The sequence below is a fragment of the Heptranchias perlo genome, chromosome 17 (assembly GCF_035084215.1).
Source record: "Heptranchias perlo isolate sHepPer1 chromosome 17, sHepPer1.hap1, whole genome shotgun sequence".
NCBI lineage: Eukaryota > Metazoa > Chordata > Chondrichthyes > Hexanchiformes > Hexanchidae > Heptranchias > Heptranchias perlo.
Window position 1 is genome coordinate 41,275,846 of NC_090341.1, and position 18,717 is coordinate 41,294,562.

General features: G+C 38.0%; 1 protein-coding gene across 2 annotated transcripts in view; it reads right to left on the minus strand.

Moving 5' to 3' along the window:
- chl1b (cell adhesion molecule L1-like b) overlaps nucleotides 1-18,717 on the minus strand; it is a 513,752-nt gene that overhangs the window by 11,493 nt on the left and 483,542 nt on the right. For both annotated transcript variants that reach the window (XM_067998921.1, XM_067998919.1), the window contains 2 exons: nucleotides 10,791-10,922; nucleotides 8,265-8,337 (listed from right to left, as the gene is read on the minus strand). In XM_067998921.1, coding sequence (XP_067855022.1) covers nucleotides 8,265-8,337; nucleotides 10,791-10,922 — 205 coding nt within the window. The remainder of the gene's footprint in view (nucleotides 1-8,264; nucleotides 8,338-10,790; nucleotides 10,923-18,717) is intronic.

Genomic DNA, 18,717 nt, shown 5'->3' on the forward strand with positions numbered 1-18,717 from the left:
GGTCATGACTGCAGCTACAGCGGCCCCCATCCAGAAGTTGTAAATTTGAGGGGGTCCACAAGGTAGGTAAATGTGTCTGGACACCGGGGTAAGTGTGCAAGTTTGTGAATTTTATTGTTACGGGGAGGGTGGTGGAGGCCAAACATTGTCCAAAGTGACAGAGTGGCCTCCTGCAATGAGTGAGGGTCTCCCCCCCCCCAACCTGTCAAATGGACCTTTGCAGCTGCCACAGGCTGGTGGCTGCAACACGTCCATTTGAACTGGGAGTGTTTCCCCTAGTACGGGAAACAGTCTCAGTTCATTTCAAAATCCCAGCCCTCCTAAAATATCAGGTCAGTCAGGTCTGTAAAAGACCTGAAGTACCTGTTTAAGTACTTTAAGTGGCACCCCGCCGGCTTTAATTGCCGGCGGGAGTCCCACATGCGGGGGATGCGCGCGCTTGTCAGCACGTCACTTGGGAACCCGGAAGTGGGCAGGTTGGAGCCGGGCTCCAGACCCGCCCCAGGAATCCCCGATTTTCGCAACTCCCCCGTCACGTACGCACCCGATTGCGGCTGCGAAAATTGAGCCCACAGTGTTTTGCACAATTTGCTAAGAGTCCCATAATCTTGCACAAAAAGTGTCCTGGAGACAGTGAAAATATTGTTTCTGTCCAGATCTGAGTAAGAACAAACCACTTGCTGCAATAAATCACTTCTCCTAATGATCATTTGTGGCCCTCCATTAGCTCTGTAGGTACGACAATTTGCACACTTTGGATAATAGCATACGGCATACATGCCAACTGACTACATTCCACACTGTCAGCGTTTTGGGGACAGAATATGGTTGTTTGCCAATAGTCAGCATTGCTTCTGGCTTCCACCTCCTGTTGTCACTCCAAGGGATTGAACTCTGCTGCACACTGTGGCCAAGCAATTTCTTCAGATCAGGCATTCTCATACACAGCCTGCACTGACATTTAATCTCCTGAAGCAGCAGCAGCAGGAGGTGGGAGTCAGGAGAAGTGCTGAGGCAGGGGGGACAGGTTTAAAAGTAAGGAGAATGTCAACATGAAGTGAGAGGAGAGGGGGAGAAGTGGAGGTTACCAAATTGGCACATGAGAAAGCATGGACAACAGGTCACGTGGGCCGTCAAGACTATGTACAGAATTCTCACTGACACTTTAAGCTCCTATGTCAAAGTTCTGCCTAAATAATTTTTGATTCTCAAAAGGCAAAAAGCAAAATAATCATCTTATTCTCCACTTATCCCAATAACCTTTAGCACCATTCTAGGCAGAGGCTTGTCAAGTTCTTTCTTGAGGAGGTATTTGGCAGTGTCAACAGGTTTTGCTGGCAGTTAATTTCATATCTCCGTGACAAATGTGCCTTCTAGTTCTGTGCCAAAATCCAAGTTAAATAATCTTTTTATATCTACATCACCTTTGCCTCTCAGCATTTTGAAGACTTGAGTCATATTCCCCTTAGGCTTATTTTCTATTGGATTGTTGGCCTAGTTACTAAACCTGGTGGAAAACACCCAAAATGATATTGGAGCATAAATTGCTGCCTCAGATGCTTCCATTGACTCCAGATTGTGTCCACATTTTTATCAGGATTTCACTTTTTCTTGTATCAAACTTGTGAAGGCCAATTAAAGTCTGTTTGTAGCATTACAGTTTGCACTGACAGTCATTGCTTGCCCTTTACTGGAGTTAAAATAATAAGATCGCAGCAAGCACTGCAGAGTTTACACAATGAGCAGCGTTGTCAGTGTCTGCTTGTATTAAGTGTCTGTTTATATTTAGTGTATTAGCACAGAAAACAGAAGGCTGACTGAAGGTAACGTAGACAACAGCACACCCTCACAGACCCTGGTGTCACAATCACAGGGAGGCATCTACTAACCATTATGGATGGAACCTCATGGGAAGCAGTGCTTAATTATTAACATGCACACCAGGTGAGTGAGGTTCCGCCAGGAATAGGATTTTGTAAAATTATCCCTGCTTTGTCATCTCCTTCCACACACAAAGTCATTTGGCCTTAGTTGCTGTGTAATCCACCGAGCTGAACATTTGCTACTGGCGAGCCTGCACTTCAGTGACAAGTTCAGATTCAGTGCCGTCAGTGAAACGTGGTAACTGCTGTAATCACTCCTTTTCTTTTACTTTCCACAGTTGTTTCAGTGGCCACATTTGCTCTTATCACAATTATTAGCGATGTTAAGGGTTTAATCAGTGCCTAACAGCAATGCTGATTGGTCAGATTTTTTTAAAAACTGTGCCATGAGGAATAAAAATATCACCCAGTGCAGGGCTTAGGTCATGCCTACATTGCACGAACAACCACTAGTCCTTTGCATTATCAGCATTCCCAGCAATAACACCAGAAGTTCAGGAATAAACCTCTACCATCATCTTTTCCCCAATGAAAACAATTTAGGCTCTGTAAACATCTTCTCATAAATCACAGGACTCAACCCTTGAGCCTTTCCAGTTGCTCCTCTTTGAACATTTCAATGCATCCACCCCTTTTTGAAGGCTGAGTAGCCAAACTTGCACACAATACTCCAAATGTGGAGTCACCATTATAACTTCTTATAATGTATATAGTCCATAGTTTGACATCCATCCCAGTATTTATTTGATTAAGTTAGTTGGTAACGACTTCAAATTTTCTGGGAACTTTCAGTGAATGATCAATAGTCACGTTCAAATCCTTATCCATCTTTGCTCATGGGCTAATATTAATGCTTCATGTTTCCAAATCCATTGTGTACCACCTAATATTTACTTGCATTAAAATCAATTTGCCATTCCTTAGTATGGCTGCTTAGTTCTAGTTCTTTTTGAATGTTGTGTATTTCCATTTCAAACATGATTAAATGTTAAATTAACGTGAAAGAATTCTCATAAAATAATTTTTCCCCCACAGAGGAGTGGATATGTGAAATAGGCTCTGTGCAAAAACCATTGAGGTTGAGAGAGTAATTCCTTTAATAAGCAGCTGGGTAATATCTGGTTGGGAATGAGTTGGTTCATGTGCTGTCAGCAGAAATAGATATCGTGTGAAACACAGTAGGTCAGAGTTAAATAGTGAAAATGTTAGGATGTCCTCACATTCTGGAGTTTTGCTTGAGAACCTTTGAAAAATCAGGGATTTTATGTTCTCACATTGCATTATAAGGTAGATTATACATTCTCTGTGGAAGGAGTGAACTTGGTCAGCAGAATGGCCTGTTCTCATTTCATACATTATTACAAACTTACTCCGGTGATTTTGTTCTTCTGGTTCATTACTGCTCTTGAATTGGGCATTTAATAGATGATAGCAGAACAGTTGCAGAACTATTAGCTGACAAAGTTTCATATTCAGTGGGACAACAATACTTTAGTCAAGTCCAGATAAGTATGAATGTACTATAAGATACAAAAAAAACTGACCATAACATGGTCATAACAGTTGGGTTAGGCAGTCATAGTTTAACTGCATTAAGAACAGGCATTTATGTTACTTACACCTCTATTAATTACAACTTTTTTGAAATAGTATTTGCTTTTAAAATAGTGAAGCTGAATATGTCTCTCAATCAACCATATTTCTAAGAACAAACACACATAATGCACAATATAAGTTTTGAACCATATTTTCTTTAAACCGTAACAAAAACAATAATTTCTGCTGCAACAAAACCCCACAAACTATATGCATTTAATTCTCATCTAAACAATGTAAAGGTAATCTGATAGTTAATTCAGGGTACAGACTTCTGTGTAATAACTGATGCAGTTAAAACTTTGTTGAGGTATTAAGCTTAAAAAGGCCCATCAATTGCCCTTTGATGAAGTATGAAACAAAAAGACAATTTTTATTCGCAATCACCTGCTGTAAATTTGAAAACACAAAATGGATTTTAAATACAATCAAGTTATGGTTTGAAAACATGCTGGGTCATGTTTTAAATTATCATTCAGGTAGTGAATGAAATAGAATGTTTACATCACAAATAGAGGCTTTACACAGAAGGAAATGTGATGGAAATTGTTTCAAGGATTCATTGGCAGCGCACAAATTTGATGTATGGGAAAATTAAAATCAGCAACTATAAAAATGTGGAAAAAAATACATCAACAGCACAACTGATAGGACATAAGCACTGTTATTGTCTTACCTTTCCAAGGATCTGGTCCCGTTGCAATTAGCATAAAATCAAAGCATATAACGCATTAAAATAAAACTCTTTGCTCTGCAAGGAAAATAGTTCACTGGTTTATGACCTACTCCATCAACTAAATTAAAGTGAAAAAATTCCAACAGTTGTATATCTTAATTCATATTTGTGCAATTACTTAAGATATTTTGCTTGCTACTTATTCTAGCAGTAAGAGAAACATTTCCCTGCCATTTACTATAGTTATAGAGATTACTTGGTTTCGAATAGAGTTCACTGTTGCCAAACATATTTATCTCATAAATACACTGCAAGCACAATATGAATTTCATAAGTAGGAAAGCAATGTGTAATTTTCTAAACCTTTGTTTTCTATCTTCAATGTATTAAATGTGTTATCTAAATGTAAAGCAGCCAGAACTTCTGTTTAGAAAAACTTAGATATGTACAATTCCTTATCAAGACTCTCACAGAGGTCTCAAAGTGCTTCACATACCAAGAATTAATTGTGCACACAGCAACATTCCACAAACAACAGTGAGATGAATGACAAGCTAATCTGTTTTGGTGGTTTAGGCTGAGCAGGCAATGTTGGCCAGGACACCGAGAGAACGCTTTGTTTTTCATTGAATAGAACATTGATACCTTGAATATCTACCTGAACCAGTGGAACAGGCAGAGAGAGCATTGGTTTAATGTCTAATCTGAAGGATGGTATCTCTGAAATGGTCAATGCTATTTCATGATCAATTGTAAGAGGCGTATCAAAACCAAACGAATTTCTGTCAATTTTTTTACTCAATTTTCCTAAAAAGATTCAATGCATAGTTCGCAAATGCCACTGGGCAGCACTAGTCACTATCTGGCACAATTAACTGAAACAACCAAAGGTGAGTGACAGACAACTTTGGAAATCACAGTAATAACCTTGCAGTTGAAAGTTAATGCTCTAGTTAACCTAAAACTTTTTTAAAAATTTACATTTAGACAAATAGCAAAAAAGAAGAGATTTACCAATACTAAAAAAAAAGTTTTTTGTCCAAGGTATATTTTTTATGATTAATTCAATTCATGGTTAGCTCAAGAGTGCTTATTCTACATGTCTGTGATGCACCAAAAAATATTCACTGCAGTGTTGTGAATGTAGGTCTGACTGGTGGCATTTTAAGGTGGTTCAAGTACAGAGTTCCTTTCGTTAAAGTAAACCTACTAAGTACATTAGGCATTTTCTGCTTGCCAAACTATAACTTAGACTGCAGTTAAGCTGCTATTAGATATTAAATACCCGACGGATCAGAGTTAAGATAACAATGTAAAAAATAAAACATTACTTCCCACATGAAATTGCTTCAATAACACAATTACTCTTTCATTTGGCATAGGCATGTAAATGTCTGCTACGATTGGAAAATATAAATTTAAATACCTAACCAGAACCCAAATCCAGTTATGACTCTAACCTGCAAGCTCTCTGCCATGTGCTTAATATGGTGCAGGGTTCAGCTGGTTAAATTGCAAATAAAACTTGAGGAGAAAGTCAAACTTAAACTCTGTATCAGTCTTAAGATCTGGGGCATATTCCAAATGAGTCTCTTTGTCTGTTGTTGAAAGCAATAAACGGCCATTAGTTGATGCTGTCACATGTAATTGGTAGATCTTGTTGTGTATGTCAGAGACTATGGGCTTGAAATTGAACTTGCAACCAAAATGGGAGGCAAGTTAGTAGCCGGTCCATGCTGGCACGAGGCCGATGCCAAATTTGCATTTAACGGGTGAGCTACGGGTGTTCAGAGGTGCCTAATTTGGGCCGATTGTGACACCGGCAGCAGCCCTCAGTTAGGTCCTGGTGAACAGAGAGAGGCAAATGGGAGAGAGGTGAGCACGAGCTGGCAGTGCTCCTCCTGGTTCAGATAAGTAAAAAAGAAAAACTGACCTCATCCTTGATGGCCTCCAGTGGTTCCCTTCAAGGACCATTGGTTATGCCGTTATAGACCCGGAAAAATTGAGTGGCGCATGTGCGGCACATGCTCTGCTCAGATTTTGCTCAATTTGGCATTAAAGCAGGCTTTAAGACCCCGATTATCATAATCAAGGGGCCTAACGCTTGTTTTAAGCAGGCACCCCAGGCAATCAGAAGTCGGCTGCTGCCAATATGGATATTCCACCCGAAATTAGGTCCACCTAATCATGATTTTTAGTCCAGATATCAGGCGTGACCTATACCAATTTCTACATCTATATTTTCCAAAGATACTTAAGCTATACACCTCTGATTGAGTAATAATGTTGCATTTTTTTCCTGTATTAATCAAGTCACAATTGCAAAAGTAGTTTAATGCTTCGAATCAATAATAGTAGATGTGTTGAATTGATTTTCCTTTCCTTCTGCGTTGTAACTGAGATGCCATCATGAAGATAACATCAATCACAAGATGTACACATATTAAAGATGTAACATTTAGTGAGCAGTATCATTTATTTCTGCAGTCACAGGTCAGGACTGCAATGGAAGTGGTGAAATATCAATAAACAGAAAAGATAATTACGATTTGAATTGATCAACGAGGGATTAGTTATTGGTTTTGTTTGACTGAATATTCTGTAGTCTGTGCACATTTTAAAAAATTGGTATAAAGCAAATGATGTGCAAAAAAACTTGGTATCCAAGTCTCATTACACAAAATAAGAAAGATGGTGGTATCTGTTCTCATCATAGCAATATGTAGAAAGTACAAAGACAAATCTAGTCCTGGCTCAGGAGAATATAAAAATCCCACAAAAAGGATTATATTACGACTCTACGGGAGTTCTGGTAATTTAATTACAACATGGAAATCAAAGCAGGTAGTATATATGTTCCACAGGAAAGTATGGTTGGAAAAAACGGTCGGTCAATATAGTGTTCAGCTCAGAATTACAATGAAAATTAGAGTGGGAGCAAAATATTCCAGTTACTTTCCCATCCAGTAATCTTGCTGTCATGATGGAAAATTACTTTCCATCAAATGATTTTTAAAAAATTTGCTGAATGCTGAAGTACTGATCATCAAAAGCATTAAAATGTGATTCGCACAGGTAATTTTATGATTGAAAATTTATACATAAATCCAGGTGATTCTGTTCAAATTAATTATCCAAATGAAAATTAACGGTCCCTAGCCCATCTATTCATGAATCTTAATAAAATCGAACTAAGAGTCAGTAACATAAAACTGTAGCAACATCAAGTAAATAATGATGAAATAAATTCGAGCTGAAATAGCAATCAATTGAACATTGCTACAAGATAAATTTAGGACTGTTTATATGAATTTACGAAGAGTAAGTATGAAACCTATTTGGCAGAAAATACTTGTTTTCCTTTTAATACAATTCATCTGCTGAGGCCCTACTCTTTAGAGTGCTTTGCAAACAACTGCAGATTTATATGTTAATAATGCACTGATCAAAATGGGAAAAAATGAAATAGCATAATTTCCAAAGCAGCTGGCCAATTCACTGAGTGATTATCTTGGTAAATAAATTGCAAAAACCGTGTATTTAATAGGAGAAAAGATAGAAATTGGGTTGCATGTAAACAAATTATTTTTCTGAAATAGCATAACTCGATGGCTATTTATTTTAGTGGGAAAGGAAAACAAGCAGCGAGAAGGAAACTACTGCCTGTTACATTCTGTGCAAAATGTTCAGAAACCATCATGTAGTAAATTGCTATTGCATTCAGTTGTAAGAGGTTATCTTGTCTGAAATAAAATGCTAAAGGAATCCTAAATGTTATACCTATTCAGCTACTGGTTAAAGATTACTGATTTACAAAGTAACCAAGATAAAAATGACCAATGTCATTGTTTAAGTGGTTTCTGAATGAATATAAAATCTTGGCATGCAGTTTGATTTAAAAACAAAGGGAAAGCAAATAAAATAAAAATATGAATTTAGCAGAACTTACAAAATGTTAGAGGCAGCAGCAACAACACCTGCATAATGTTTAAGCATGGCTGAATTTAAAGTAACAAAGTAAAGTATTACTGGTGCAAAATAAAAGACAAATAGAACATGAGTGGTAAAGAATTTGTACAGATCAGCCGCATGACTTTAACAATGTTTACCCATATTCTCCAAATGTTTCTTCTTTCATTGGTTGGGCTTCTGGATCTGCACGAGCATCTTCTTTGTCTTTAACTGCAGAAGAAAATGAATAATACATAAGGCTATCATAAATCAAATTTGGCCTGCTATTTCTTGGTGCTACACCTCCAGCACCAGACTTCGATTGAGAAAATGTAGCTCAAAACAAAATCTGGAAAAATAACTGCTGTTCAGCTTTTTGCATTATACTTTAAAAGGAAAAGGTACTTTGCTGAATTGCCACTTAATCCTAAATATCATTAATGCAAACACATTTTTATTTTCTGTGATTCCTCAATCATCCCTATTTCTGACTTTTATGCTTTCAAACAACTGGAGACAGTCTAAATGCACAGAGGCTTATATAGACTTTCCTTTCAGTGACATAATGAATTAAATGTATTCTGCTTTGTGGTGTGACAGGAAAGAGTTACTTCACAAAATGTCTGTAACCAAGTCCGTTTCTAACATTTTTAGTTGAATGACAATTGTACAGAATACTTTTAATTTTAATTAGATGGAGAAAAAAATTAAAAATGCATTTGCTGTTTTTAGTTTTACCAGTTATCATAATTTTGAACGAAATGACACATTCTGCAGAATTAACTTGCCCATAAACTGCTTGAGATAAATTGTTTCCTTTCCATTTATTACTTGCTGTGTCTGCCATGCTGAAAATTGCTACTTCTTTACGGATACAATAAAGAATGATAGATTTTTTAACTATTTTGGATAGCATCTGATTAGTTATAACCCATTTTTCTCTACCTTTATTTAGGATGTTCAGCTCTACGTTTTGCTAGTTTTAACAATCTGTTTTTCCAACAAAAACAATTAAATTTGCTGAGTAGAAATGTTTCATATCATTATTTATTCTGCTTTCTGGCTCAAAATACTGTACACAAAGGTCATATGCTGATATTTTAACTCTAGTCATTGATTATGTCATTACTTTTCAGTTTTTTAAAAATTGAAATCTTACAACTGGTGTTCTCTTAGATGCATTTGAGGAATTTGAGTTTGGAGGTCACGGAGAATGGGGCATAGGCCCAGAAAGATGAATAATTTTAGCCTATAGGAGTAATTCATTTTCAGGAGAAAAACTACTCCAGATTTATCCATACTATAGATTAGGGATGAACATTCAGAATAGAATATCTTTGTTTCACGAAGATAAGGATTCAGACGGTACAAGCAGCATGCCCCAACCCGCTATACAGTGAGAAACACATATTTATTCCAACACTTGGTTGCTAGACTTTAGGACATACCAACTCCACTTTCTCATGCACATATATCCCATACACGTGCATTTATTTTGGTTCTGCTCATGGCTAGTTTGAACCAGTTCAGAAACTTTAGGTCCTGTGCTCATTCATAATATTGATACCATTCTCCTTCCCAATCTATGTTTATTATTTGGGGCTGGAAACTAGGTTATTATGTATGTCAAGTGTGACTTTGGTCTTAATAATGAAGGGAATCTGATCAGTAAACTGGAGTAGATGAAGGTTGGGTTGGCTTTAGAAAGCTGAGCCTTTGAGACAAGAAGAATAGATGTTGGGTTGAGATCTGTTTTGGCGCAGGGAACATAAATAAGAAAGTAACTTGACTATTTTTTTAAATAAATCATTGTATCTGGATTATATTTTAATAGACAACTAGAAAAGTGGCTGTGGTGTTGCTCATGGTTATTGGATGATCGTAGTTTCTCTCAATATAAAGTGGTGACTGAGTTTGGAGACTTCAGAAACTCACTCCACAGCACCAGCTACTGGGCAGTCTGCAACTATGTTATTACAGGCAACTGTTTACATGCAGGATTTCCAGTCTAAATGTTTACATAGGCAGTTTCAATGTTAAATATTTACATAAAAGCATGCCCAAAAATTCTGACAACAGGAAGTTGGACAGGAAGTGCATGCATGCGCAAGATTTTTAATAATACAAGTCGACCTCCTGTGGTGTCATACATTGGGAGTCTTCAAGTGAAAGATTAGAAAGTGGGGATTATTGGACCATTTTGAAGTCACACATCCTGTCCTTACTTTTATATAATACTTTGAAAAAAATTATGGCAATTTTAGAAGCAAAAACATAGAGTTGATTGTTGTAGAGGAATTTCTCTGCCATACAGGCTGAGGAACTTGCAATTTCCATTCTAAATGTGGACATAGCAATTTATATTGGAAAAGTTGATACAGGAAGTTTGCAGACATAAGATTTTAAATATATTATTGATATATATATAGATGTTATATTACAGCAAATGTTAACACAGATCATAATTATATCGTATTTTATTATGGGCTTATTTTACTATTAAATGATAAAAAAACAAAAAATAATATTTGTATGCCTGACCATCAGGAACAATTTTTGACATTTTCTTTCCTATTGTGCTTTGCATTCCTTCAATCAGGACCAACATGTCTATATTAATATACATTTATATTTAGTGGTCATATACTTCCTCGTATGTTACATAATTAAATTTAAGTACATACCAGAATATTTTCCTCCTTTGTTTCTCTTTATGAAGCAAGCAATTAGTAAAATCAAGGTAAGGAGAGCAACGGCACACATCAGGCCAATAAACCATCCTTGAGTAGATATTCCACCATGAATTCCTGCATAAGCTGTTGTAGGCCATATAATTAATCATTAAGAAAAGAAGCAATTAGTAAAATGAAGGCATCTTTTTAACCAACAGAAAGAAAGGTATAGTACGAAACACATTGTTAAAACTTTATACAATTGATATACCATCAATCATTTTTACTCATGCACCTTATCGAAATGTCAAGAATTGTTATATTTTTAGATATTTAAACTTGCTTATTGGAAACTGATTATTTATTTTATAATATATGCAAGGTACGCGTAACCTGGTACTGAGCTGCACAAAGCAAAATCTCATTGGCTTCAGCTGTGCGAAGTTATACCCTTGAAGTTGGGTTTGTTAGAAAGAACGTTCTTCATTGATATCACTTGGCACAATGCACGCATGAATGAACTGAGTCAGATTGTGCCGAAAAGCCAAGTACAATTTTGAACTTCCTAAAAGCACATAACTTGTATATATTATAGAAAAATAACATAACTACTAAGAAAGGGTGAAGACTTTTATGTTATTCTTAGCTATTGATGATATCAATGCACTGTTTTTGTTTCAGTGATTATGATGTCAATCAACCCTTGGCTGTGCTCCTGTCTCAAAACTCCATTTTAGGTGTTCACAAAGCTAAATATGAACTGAACAAAGTAAGCTGTCATAGTTATGTCCTGAAAACACAATTATGGGTAACACTGTGTGTAATAACCATTTCTTCTATATTAGATAACAATTTAAGCAAATTGGTCTTGACATCTGCTGTATAAATACATAAAATTATTCAGGGAATTGAGAATAGCTTTGAAATTCAAAAAAACCCTAAATTACCACTGTGTGCATGGATACTGATTAGGTTGATTCATTCACTGTTATCTCATCATGTATGAATTTGGCTTGAAATACCAGTCATGACTGAATTATAAAGCCTAGTAACAAGAACCAGTTAAGCAGGGGAAAAGCATCAGTAGCCCATGCACAAACAATGCTGATTAAGAAAAAGCAAGTTGACTCATCAGGATAGCAGCAAAGCACTAATATACAAAGAAATCCAAAGAACTGAACATCATGTACAGCTGGACCTTTGTCTCAACATAACATAATTCCTGTGAATTATAACATCCAGATGTGTTTTGCTGTAACTTATTCTGAAACATTTTTTATTTTTATAATCTTAGAATAATATTTTTCCATATCAACAACAATATTTTTAAATACAAGTTATGTTTCTTTCAGTGGCGGAGCGAGGTTTGGCCAACTAGGGGCGGGGGGGGGGGGTGGTGGTGGTGGGGGGGGGGCGTTGTTGATCTCGAGATTTGGCTAACTTGGTAGGAAGGGGGACCAAGTTGGTAACTGGGGAATGTTCACATACCTAGGCTGAAGGCTGAGCAGGAACTGCACAGACTTGCTGGCCAAACCTGGAGGCCAAGGACAAGTGACAGAGGTTCCTGGAGTGAAATAGAAGCGGTCCTCCAAACCGACCTCAAAATAAGGGGGGGGGGTCATAACCCCTCCCCCTTAACCCCCACTGGCTCCGCCACTGGTTTCATCAGTGTTTTTATTTTAAGTGTATGAAAAATGTGCTCTCTAGATTCTGAATGGGACCAGTGCCTCACCTTTTCCCCTTGTTTCTATAACATCTTCAAAAATGCTAGTGTTATCAAACCAGTTCTTAGCCATAAGGCGGATTGTATATTCAGTTCCAGGTTCTAGCCCTTCTAAGATGTGGAAAGTTTGTGAAACATTTACTGCGTCTGAAATCTTCCATTTACCTTTACCTATGGAAATTGCATTAAGAAAATTAACTCCAACACATTGGTTGGGATTTTAATCCCAAAACAACTCAAGTATAATTAGGTTGAATAAGAAAAGTTGTGCCACATTTATCACTATACTTTATTATTTCTTAAAATGCCACCATGGAAATAGGTCATTGGAAACTACATAACAATATATATTATACAATGACAATACAATTTGGTATTTATAATAAAAAGTTGCCTATAGCTGCTACTAATTTAAGAGTGAGTTATACAGAAATAAACTGCATTGATCTGCTTCATTAATCATAGTTAGTGGGGCTAGTGGAATAGGTATGTTAATAGGCCCACGGGGATTTCATTACAATTTCTGCATGAATTAGAGAGCAAGAACAGCTTACGGTTATTCATGTATGCAACATAAAATTCAGAAGCTGCATGTCCCATTCCTGGAATCCAGCTGATGTTTGCATATGTTGCACTTACAGAAGAACTGATGTTCAGCAAGACTGGAACTATTGAATAAGTAACAAGACAAGCAATATCGCATTAATGCAGCATTGTTATTTGCAGATAGAGGAAAGTAAAAAGGACGGTTAGATTACAACTTTGCCAATAGCATGCACACTGCAGGGTTTGTAATTAAAGATCAGTTAAAACAGTGCTAGGGGAACTGTTGGCTGCTGATTAGATTCTGGTTTGCAAATCTGCAATAAGTGCATGTTTGCCCTGGCATTTATTTTAATTTCAAACCCTGACATACTGCAGGATGGAACAAAGAAATAAATATGAGCTGAAAACAATAATGTTTAATTTTTGCAAATTAGTTTTTAATGCTGTCCTACAAAGAGACTGATAAGAAGAATGAGAAATGCCTGTTGTTAAATAACTAACTAAAATGAATAACATCCAATTCAAATATTTTCTTTTGAAATGTTGAAGCTGCCGAACAGTTGACTCTATAATGTTCCATTCTGCAGTAAGATACCAGCATAGAGCAGGCTCTGCAAAAAGAGAAACTGTCACTTCCATCTTATCAGTTGGTCAGTTGAGAAAGCTTTTGCTGAGCCCCAAGAATATAGATCAAGACAAATTGGTAAAGCTGATGAGATCCTAATTGAATAAGAAGCAGACTCTTTACAGGCAAAATTGTAAAAAAAATACATTGTTTTTATCTGTCAGTATTACAAAACTTTTACTGGAATAATATTCGATACTACCAAGCTTTTCACTTAGGTCTTTGCAGAACTGCCATTAGATGCTGCACAGAGCAAGAATTTAATTAGCACAAGGAAATGATTGCTGATAGAAGTGCAATATAAGCAGTAGCTTAGTCTAAGCCATGTCTCCTCAATAACAAAAAAGCCAAGCATATTGTTTTCTGGTATCTCAGCCTTCAATTCAATTCAAGGTCATCTTAAAGTGACTTCATATTAAATAGAAGTGAAGGATGTTGATTAATGGTTCATTCTCTGTTTCAACCACATACCCTATATACGTATATTTCTAGGGAAAGAAAATATCACACTGGTTACAAGGAATCAACTCTGGTTCTTTCCAAGATGTGAAAGACCCCCAACCGATGGGTTCTATAAGTGTTAATGAGTTACAGAGCTTTTACTCGCAAGTAAATGAACTGTTACGAATCGATGCAAATTCTGGAGCAAAATTGTACTCATTTGTAAGAATTTTTAGTCCAGGCTTTTGGAAGACAGAATGGTTATTTTACATTTTACTGCCGACATAATATTTTTGTTTCCTCTGGTGTAAAAAACACTTTCAGAGACTGTGAAAATACCATTATGACTCATTGAATACAATTCCCTATCAGATCGGTACAATCTGCATGTAACTTTGTGATAAATGGCACAAAGCGAGTACATTTGAAAAGTGTTGAAAATGGTAATTTTTGAAAAAATGCCCTTTTATATGTCATTTTATTGTGTATTTTTCATGTCCTAACTTGAAAAGGCACATATCATCATTGCAGGTAGTATTCCTTCACTGTGCTCTCTATGGCAAGCCTCGACTGTGGAGAACAGATGTAGACACAGCAGGGAGAAATTTATAAATCTCAACATGCTAATCCACTGCCTACAGAAACAAAAGCCTCAGTACTTGAAACAGTTTCCTATGATATGGCACTCTGAATTTCATGTTGCTGAAATTCAGGATATTATGCAACTTAATATGAAATACCTATGGAAGACAGAGAATCATTGGCAACTGGGGTAGGGGAAGTAGTTGGAATAGAGAAAGTGGAGGAGAATCCTGAAAAATAAAGCACAGAGATAGGCACATGAGAATTTACAGAACTGTCAACGGATATTGGGAAAGAACATAAAGGGAACAATGACACTACTTGAACAACACACATTGCAATACTCTTCTACTGTGTAAAGCTAAAAATAAGTGTATAAAAATGGTGTTAATTTTTCAATGTTATTTAAACAATTGAGAACAGAGCAAACTATTCATAGTTTGGGCTGGAGCTTTCTGGTGCATACATGCATGAACATTGGGCTAAATTTTCACTTCGGCGCACACGCATCTTGGCCTCCATGTCATGACTTGTAACAATAACTATAGGAAATGTATTTTAATCACACCGGTTACTTCTCCCCATTTGTAACAACGGTCAGCTGATTTAGCACTGGGATTCCAAATTTTTGGCTCCTTAATGGTGTATAAAGACGCCAATTGAGAGTTTGTATTATTGCATTGTCAGCTCCAGTCATTTCAAACACATAAAAACCGAGTAAACTGCTAACTCCACCAGGGTGAGCATTTTCTCACGTGCTTAGATTTCAAAGCAAAAGGGGAAAAAAATTAAACAATTTTACCTCATGTATATATTGTCTTATAATATATTGTTTATTTCTCTGTTGCAGTACATTAGGAGTTAAAAACAGCCTCGCACATAAAAAAGCATGTCCTTATCTATTATGATACAATAGTTACAGCATTAGTTGGTTTGCCTGTTCCAGGCTTCCGAGGGAGGGCCAATCCTTTGATTCAAATGCAAACATTTTGTGGGATCGATTTGAAATATATGTGTGTTTGACAGCTCTTTTTTGGACTTTAACAGACAGTTATTTAAACATGCTTGGTCCTCGTCCTTTATGGACAGTATTTTTCAGCGTGTCAGGTTTAAATTGGAGAGTCTGTCTAAAACCTTCATAGATGGCCAGGCCAGGGAGCTTCCATGGACAGTGAGAAAAAAATTCATGTAAGTATATTATGTACATTATAAGGTTAGATTTTCCACTACACCACCTGAGCGGTAATTTGAAAATCAAGTGGGTTCTATAAAGAGCATTTGATCCGCCCATGCAGTGAAGACGGAAATCTACCCCATGGTTTTTGCAGTCATCACAGCTATTTATTATTTTCTATTTATTCAGGGAGATAGTTAAGCTTAAAAACGACTGTAAATTCTATAGAGCATCACTGCTGCTGTTCACTTGTTCTTCACTGTATACTAAATTTTGTGGTTTGAACATAAGTCACAATCAGGTGAAATGTTATTCTGCCCCCTACTAAAATCAAGGAACATCATGTGAGGACGTGCGATAGAACCAATTAGCTGAAACAAATTTACCAGATATCTAGACAAGAAAAAATACTCTTTGGGGGATAGGGAACAAGGGTGAGAGTGACAGTGAACTGAGATGCTGATCACAAAAATATTTAAAGTAAAAAAAATAGAAAAAGCAAAAAGATGGCACAAACATTGATCAAACTTGTAATGACTACATTGTACTCTGCACCCATCATTCTATTTCACTTCCAGCAGACTCTCTGTATCCTGCAGTGAAGATTTCTGTGGCCAAGTCATTTTATGCAATTGTGATGATCCGTTTGGAAAGGAAAATGTTGTTTCAATCTCCTTTGTGCAAACACAAGCATTTTATTTGTCTTTGCATCAGAGGCGGTGTTAGTGCCATAACAAGTGAAAATTTTGCCCTTAGTTTTTGGATTTAATTTTTTTTTGAGCAAAGAACCAACTAATGTTACCTTGGTATGTAAAAGTAAAAAGGAGTCAACTGTTTTCAGCAAATTAATTTATCTTTTAGACTTTGCAAATATAATAATGAGGCAAAGTATATACGCTTAAAAGCCTCTTCCATGTTTAAAATAATCTCTATATTTATTTGGTTCCAGGCCAAATAACTGAATTAATAAAACTACCCGTGTGTAAAACATATTCACTTTTTCCAAAATGAAGTCAAAATCATACATGATTTTGCAATGGATGAGATTCAAGTATTATGAAAATCTTTACTTTATGGATGCCATTTTTGTTAGAAAGTAAAGGCTAAAAATCACCATTAATGTACAAGTCACTCCTCCAAACAGTATTTAGAGGACACATAAAGAGATATGAGAATCCATCCTTTTCACCAGATTTCATAGCAAGCATGTGGATATTTAACCACTATCAATGGGCCAGAAATTGCTGCAATGGTGGATTTCGTGGCAAACAATGTTAATTGGAATTTTATGTTCACCATTGACATCATGCTATATTTGCAAATTGCTGGATTTTTTACAAATTAATAATGGCGCGTGATGTTAATGCATCATTTTAATGACATAACTTCCCAGCAATTTCTGGCCCAATATCATTTAGTAATAATTGAAACCTATAATTATTTGACTTCATGGGCTCGATTTTACCGTAGGGTTTCCTGTGGGTTTCCAGCGGGGGGGGCCCCGAAAATCCCGATATCCAGTCACGTGACCGGATCGCGCCACGATCCCGCCCACTTCCGGGTTCCCCGATGACGTGCGGGGGTGCGTGCGTGGCCCCCGCTGGTGGGTATCCCGCAGGCAATTAAAGCCAGCGGGATGCCACTTGAGGTTATTTATTTCGCTTGTTCAGGTCATTAACTGACCTGATTAAGGGACTGTGTGAGATTTTGGGGAAACATGGGACTGTTTCACACACTGGGGGAAACTGTCCTAGTTGAAGTGGACGTGTTGCAGCCGTCAGCCTGTGGCAGCTGCAAAGGTCCATTTGACAGGTGAGGGGGTGGGGGGGAGACCCTCACCCATTGCAGGAGGCTGCTCTGTCACTTGGGACAAAGTGTGGCCTCCATCACCCCACTCCGGACGGTCAAAGTCATCAACCTGCACACTCACCCCGGGGTCCGGAGACATGTGCCTACCTTGCGGACCCCCTCAGATGTACATATTGCGGATGGGGGCCGCCGTAGCTGCAGTCATGACCTCCTCGGAGGGCGAACACCATCACCAGCCTCGCCATCCACGCCGTCCACCTCTGACACGTGGAGCTCCACAACAGAGTGCTGTGACACATCCACCTGTACAGCAGGAGGGAGGGCTACCGCAGAGAGAGACGCGTCGCAGAGGGCACTACCCTCGCCACAGGGTCCACAGACCGAGGCACAGCTCCCCGGACCTCTCCGAGCAGCAGTGCACACAGAGGCGCAGATTCACTCGACATGTAGTCGTGGAGATCTGCAGGCTCTTTCATGCCGAGCTGCTTCTGGCTGGCCCCAGCACCATCTGCTTACCTGTCGCTGCCAAAGTCACCACTGCCCTCCACAACTTCTCCTCCGCATCCTTCCAGGGTGCAGCCGGGTACACCGCCGATGTCTCTCAGTCGTCTGCGCGGAAGAGCCCTGCAAATACACCTGCACCTACTCTGCAGTAACACGATGGGTGGCATCAGTGGTGGGTCCTCATAGTGATACCCAGGAGCGGGCATTATTGGACACAACGGACAGGATTCGCGGAGACATGGCAGTGGTGGTGCCAATATAATGTGTGATGTTTGTTGCTCTGAAATTCAATATAGGTAACACCCATGGCAAACCCTCAGACACCCTTGTGCATCCCCTTCATGCTCACGACACGTTTGCCTTACGCTGCCTACTGCACATATGTGATGCATGCCCTGTGGCTGCAGCACAGGTGGTGGCAGGTTGAGTGAGGCTGGCCGTGAGGGAGATGCACGAGAGGGTGAGTATGGGATAGAGCCATGAGATTGTATGAGGATTGGGTTGCGTGTTAGTGGCGGGGTGAGTACTGGCGAGG